This window comes from Lutra lutra, chromosome 17, assembly GCF_902655055.1.
Source record: "Lutra lutra chromosome 17, mLutLut1.2, whole genome shotgun sequence".
Taxonomy (NCBI): domain Eukaryota; kingdom Metazoa; phylum Chordata; class Mammalia; order Carnivora; family Mustelidae; genus Lutra; species Lutra lutra.
This window is the reverse complement of record NC_062294.1, coordinates 48,869,058-48,875,499: the sequence shown is the minus strand read 5'-3', so window position 1 is coordinate 48,875,499 and position 6,442 is coordinate 48,869,058. Positions and strand designations below refer to the sequence as shown.

General features: G+C 42.0%; 1 protein-coding gene across 7 annotated transcripts in view; it reads right to left on the bottom strand.

Annotated features, from left to right (window-relative positions):
* Positions 1–2,339: 2,339 nt before the first annotated feature.
* LOC125089187 (zinc finger protein 227-like) overlaps positions 2,340–6,442 on the bottom strand; it is a 95,028-nt gene continuing 90,925 nt past the window's right edge. For 6 of the 7 annotated variants that reach the window (XM_047711173.1, XM_047711181.1, XM_047711175.1 and 3 more), the window contains one exon: positions 2,340–4,715. In XM_047711173.1, coding sequence (XP_047567129.1) covers positions 2,593–4,715 — 2,123 coding nt within the window. In that variant the 3' untranslated portion in view covers positions 2,340–2,592. The remainder of the gene's footprint in view (positions 4,716–6,442) is intronic. The other variant, XM_047711187.1, reaches the window with a different exon arrangement.

Here is a 6,442-nt window from a genome sequence, read left to right as displayed (position 1 = left end):
CAAGTTGGCACTTAACTCTAGGCTGCCACTTTTTGCCCCCTTCAATGTACAAACTGTCGCAATTCAGTGTGTTCTCTGGTGATATTAGCATTTGTTTTGTTTCTTTTCCTTATTTTTTTTTTATTTTTTTAAAAGATTTTATTTATTTATTTGACAGAGAGATCACAAGCAGGCAGAGAGGCAGGCAGAGAGAGAGGAGGAAGCAGGCTCCCCGCTGAGCAGAGAGCCCGATGCGGGGCTCCATCCCAGGACTCTGAGATCATGACCTGAGCCGAAGGCAGCGGCCCAACCCACTGAGCCACCCAGGCGCCCCTCTTTTCCTTCTTTAAAAAAATTTTTTTTATAGCGCGCCTGGGTGGTACAGTGGGTTAAGCATCTGACTCTTGGTTTTTTTCCCAGGTCGTGACCTCAGGGTCTGGAGATCAAGCCCAGCTCAGGTTCTACACTCAGTGCAGAGTCCACTTTGGACTATCTCTCCCTCTCCCTTTGCAACTCCTCTCCCCACCCTGTGTGCACTCTCACTCTCTAAAATAAATAAATCTTTTTTTTTTTAAGGGCCAGAAAATATTTTAGGGTTTGCAGTCCATATACATTATCTGTAGCATATTCTTTGCTTTCTCCTTAGTTTTTTTTCCTCCCTAAAATTCTTTACAAGTGTGCAATTCCAGCTCTCAATCATACAAAAATAAGACAGAGGCTGTACTTGGCCAACAACTGTTCCCTGGCTTAGAACTTTCTAACACATACAGTAATAATTTTATCTATTGAAGATAATAGTTAATACTGTACAGCTCTTACTATATGCCAGGCAGCAAGTTTCCACCCTCACAAGAGAAGAGATATTATCATCCACACTGAACACACAAACAAATTGAAGAATAGAGGTTAAGCATCTTATTTGCAGTTACTCAACTGGCAAATGGCTGAACCAAAGTCTATTTCCAGAGCCTGCTTTTTAATTACAATAAACTGTTTTGTAAACAATATTCCAGTTTGGTCTTTTTAACTTTTTAACTTTCTCCTGAAATACTTTTAATTCTCTCAAGAAGCAGTGGAGCACTGTGACCCTTGGTGGCCTAAGAATTGTCACACTCACTCTGAGAAGTATTATAGGGAAAATGGGAGGTGAACAGCCGATGATGTAATGCAGGGCTGGCCAATGGCCGGATGTGCTCCCCAACCGGCCCTGCACAAGGAACCATTCCTTCACATTAGCCCACTAGCATTAGCAAGGAATCACTATCCGGTGCGTTCTCACTGGGATATGCCCATCTTTGGATTTTTCTTTTACTTTTCTTCATGGTCCTATGAGATTCTACTTGGTTTAAAGAGTCAATGCTCTGAGAAAGGGAAAAGTTATGGTGCAAACACTATGCCATTCAAATCACCTCTGGCACTAGTTACCCAATACGCCATTCTTATTCCATGAATAGAACCCCTAAGTTGTAGTCAGGTGCATGTTTACACTCTCCAGTGAATATGTGGATGATACTGGAGCCAAATTTTTTTTATTCTTGGAGAACAAAGATGCAGTCTGTAATGGGGGGAGGCTAGAAAGAACACTATAATGTTCAATTCAGAATTGGTGGTAGAAGGGCGCCTAGGTGTCCCACTCTTGATTTTGGTTCAGGTCATGATCTCAGGATTGTGAGATCAAGCCTCACATTTTTTGTAAAGTTTGATATTATTTCAAAACAGTAAGTTTAAAGAAATGTAAAAATAAGTATGAAGCAAAATCTCATCATTTAGCAATAAGTAGCTAGAACTAAGTATCTTTTTATCTACACTTTTTTTTTTTAATGAGATCACACAAAAATCCCATGCTTTATTTTTTCAGGTTAATATATGCTGGACATCTTCCAACATACTTAATTACAAATTTACCTTTTCCCGTTTGATGTCTACATAGTGTTCCACTGGATTAATAAATCATAAAATACTTCAGCAATCCATTTGATGGTTTCTATGTTTGCTATTATAAATAATGACACAATGATCATTCTTTTACATACACCTGCAGCAGATACGAATTTACTGCTGAAGATTGAAGATTCATCACTGGGGACCTATTCCTTAATTCTAATCCAATATACCATAGGAAATAGAGCAATCATATTATGAGTTCTTGGTTACAGGAAATTTTAGTCAGTAATTTTATTCATTTTTCATAGCTTTACAGCTTCCGTAAAAATAAGTCACCGTAAATAAGTATAAAACGTAAGTTAAAGGGGAAATTATCTTAAAAACTTTCCTGACCCCCCCCCCCCAAACTAGCTAGTATATGGCAAATATCCTTCTCATGCCTTATTCTTAGGCATATATTCACTTTTTTGGGGGGGGGCATATATTCACTCTTAAAGACCATTTATATCACTTGGATCTTGCCAAGAGAGCTGCAAGCCATTCCTGCCCTGAATATTAGTTCTATTCCTATTATTATGGTCCCATGTCATCATTTTAGTGGATTTGTTAGAAAGATTCGATCTGAAGAAATCCCTTTCCACTCTCAATGCTTGATAGTTTATTACCAGCACAGACTCTCCAAACGCACAACATGCATCCTGACCAAAGCCATTAACACAGTCTTCACTTTTAACGATTTCTGCCAGTGTGGACTTTCTGATGGTACATGAGACGTGAACGGTGACTGAAGTCCTTACCACAGACGTCACATTTGTATGGTTTTTCTCCAGTGTGGACTCTCTGATGGGCCTGAAGACGTGAACTCTGACTGAAGCCCTTACCACACTCCTCACATTTAAACAGTTTTTCCCTAATGTGGACACTCAAATGGACCCTAAGATTTGAGGGGAGACTGAAGGCCTTACCACACTCCTCACACCTATGGGGTTTCTCTCCTGTGTGGACCCTCTGATGATGGCGAAGGTTCAAGCTCCTTCCGAAGCCTTTCCCACACTCCTCACACTTATAAGGTTTTTCTCCAGTGTGGCCTCTTTGATGGTATATAAACTGCGAACTGTACCTAAAACCCTTTCCACAGACGTCACACTTGTATGGCTTCTCCCCAGTGTGGACTCTCTGATGGGACTGAAGACCAGAGGACTGACTGAAGCCCTTACCACATACACCACATTTGTAGGGTTTCTCTCCAGTGTGGACTCTCTGATGTACCCGAAAATCTATAGCCTGACTAAAGCTCTTATCACACTCCTCACATTTATAGGGTTTCTCTCCAGAGTGGACTCTCTGATGAGCATGAAGATTTGATCGCCAACTGAAGCCCTTCCCGCACTCCTCACATTTATATGGTTTTTCTCCAGTGTGAATCACTTGGTGCAGTTTCAGATTGGAACTGTAACTGAAGTCCTTACCACACACATCACATCTGTATGGCTTCTCTCCAGTGTGGACTCTCTGATGGGTCTGAAGCTTTGATGACTGACTGAAGCCCTTCCCGCATGTTTCACATTTGAATCGTTTCTCCCCCGTGTGGACATTCTGATGGACTTGAAGATTAGAAGCCTGACTGAAGCCCTTCCCACACTCCTTACACTTGTAGGGTTTCTCTCCCGTGTGAACTCGGAAGTGGATGTGAAGATCTGTATTGCGGGTAAAGCCTTTCCCACACGCCTCACATTTGTATGGTTTCTCTCCAGTGTGGACTCTCCGATGGCATATTAATGGCGAATTGTGGCTGAAGCCCTTACCGCAGACATCGCATTTGTAAGGCTTCTCCCCAGTGTGGACCCTCTGATGTATGTGGTAGTGTGCAGCCTGAGTGAAGCCTTTCCCACACTCCTCACACTTATAGGGTTTCTCACCCCTGTGGACCCTCTGATGAACGCGAAGATTGACACTCCAACCGAAGCCCTTACCACACTCTTCACATTTATATGGTTTTTCTTCAGTGTGGACTCTCTGGTGGCACTGAAAGTTTGAACTCTGACTAAAGCATTTCCCACACTCCTCACATTTATAAGGTTTCTCTCCAGTGTGAGTCCTGTAATGAATGATAAGGCCTGTGCTGCTGCTGAATCCCTTGCCACAACTGTCACATCTATAGGCCTTCTCCCCCGTGTGGTTAAGCTGATGAAAAGAGCTCTTACTAAAGCAACCCTCAGATCCACGACATTTGTTGAGTTTCTCTCTTGGGTGAATTCTCTGATGGGTCTGCAGATGTGAGTTCTGACTAGAGCATTTCTCTCTTGTGCGAACGTTCTGATGACGTGGAAGCGCCGAGCTATACCCAACGCCCTTTCCGCACTCACGACATGGATGGAATTCCTCTCCTGGGGCTACGTGAGGAATGAAGCCGTCACTCGTGCTTTTGCCACATGTGTTGAACTTATAAGGTTTCTGTTCTGTGTCAGGGTTACTATGATCACTGACGGGCGATCTCTTCATGAAGGCTTCACACATATGCCGGTTATTTTTCCCATGAACTTGCGGACCTCCGCTCTGATTCTGTGACTCACGCAGGGATGTGTTCCCACAGGTGTCTTGGGTTCTCGAAACTGACAATTCTTGATTGGCAGTGCAAGTGGAGCCATTTCCTTTATGATTCACGACACTATTTTCATGTTCAGAAACCTGAATGGAATCACCATGTGGTAACTGGGAACGCTTTCTCTGAAGACACCTGGTTAAATCACTTGCAACCTGTCTCCAGATTTGCCAGCAGGATAGTTCTTCATGGGAAAGGTATTTCAGTGCAACTTTTCGAAGGGCCTCCATCTCATTTTGATTCTTGCTGCCTGTAAGAAAAAGCAATATTCAGAGATGAGGACAAGCAAATGCTTTGGTAGAAAAATGGCAGGATTCCACATCTAGGCCATGGGATAAGGCCTCAATAAACCAGGGGGAGGGTCATGTTTGTACAACATCATTTATCCTTTTATGTTTTTCCATGCAAGTGGAAGCAAAGAGTGGGGTCAACAGACTTATCCACTAAGCATAAATGCAACCCATTCAGACCATAAATTTCATAATTTAGTATGAGAGCTATAAGTGTGAAATCAAATGGCTGCAGGCCACAGAGGCAATCCATACTCCATCCTATAATAACATCAATTAAAATTCTCCTCACCTAGAAGATATTTGCAAATGACATATCAGATAAAGGGCTAGTATCCAAAATCTATAAAGAGCTTAGCAAACTCAACACCCAGAGAACAAATAATCCAATCAAGAAATGGGCAGAGGACATGAACAGACATTTCTGCAAAGAAGACATCCAGATGGCCAACAGACACATGAAAAAATGCTCCACATCACTCGGCATCAGGGAAATACAAATCAAAACCACAATGAGATACCACCTCACACCAGTCACAATGGCTAAAATTAACAAGTCAAGAAATGACAGATGCTGGCGAGGATGCAGAGAGAGGGGAACCCTCCTGCACAGCTGGTGGGAATGCAAGCTGGTGCAACCACTCTGGAAAACCGTGTGGAGGTTCCTCAAAAAACTGAAAATAGAGCTACCCTATGACCCAGTGATTGCACTACTGGGTATATATCCTAAAGATATAAACGTGGTGCTCCGAAGGGGCACCTGCACCTGAATGTTTATAGCAACAATGTCCACAATAGCCAAACTATGGAAAGAACCTAGATGTCCATCAACACATGAATGGATAAAGAAGATGTGGTATATATACACAATGGAATACTATGCAGCCATCAAAAGAAATGAAATCTTGCCATTTGCAACAACGTGGATGGAACTAGAAGGTATTATGCTTAGCGAGATAAGTCAATCGGAGAAAGACAACTATCATATGATCTCCCTGATATGAAGAAGTGGAGATGCAATGTGCGGGGGGTGTTGGGGGATAGGAAAAGAAAAAAGGAAAGAAGGTGGAATTGGGAGGGAGACAAACCATAAAAGACTCAATCTCAAAAAACAGACTAAGGGTTGCTGGGGGGTGAAGGGACGGGAGAGGGTGGTGGGGATATGTACATTGGGGAGGGTGCTATGATGTGCTATGATGAGTGCTGTGAAATGTGTGAACCTGGTGATTCACAGACCTGTACCCCTGGGGATAAAAATACATTATACATTTATTAAAAAAAATAAATTTAATAAAAAAAATATACAAAGTTTTATAGAGAGTGATAGTGATAGAGATAGGGATACATTTCCAAATTTAACAGTGGTTATCTTTGAAAGAGAAAACAATGAATGTGTTTTTGTACTTTTTTGTACTTTTCTAATCTTTCCACAATGAGTTTGTGTAATTTTATAAGCAGAACACAATTTGTAAAACCTTTAACAATAAAGGGAAATCATTCCAAAAAGAACAAAAAAATTCTCCTCACCTTTTCCTCAGTAGGCTTATCACAAGAGGGATTCTACCTGGTTAAGTTACAAAAGCTCAAATCGTAGGCAGAAATGGCCAGACCACCCTGAACGCGCCTAGTCTTGTCTGATCTCAGAAGCTAAGCAGGGTCGGGCCTATTTAGTACTTGGATGGGAGAA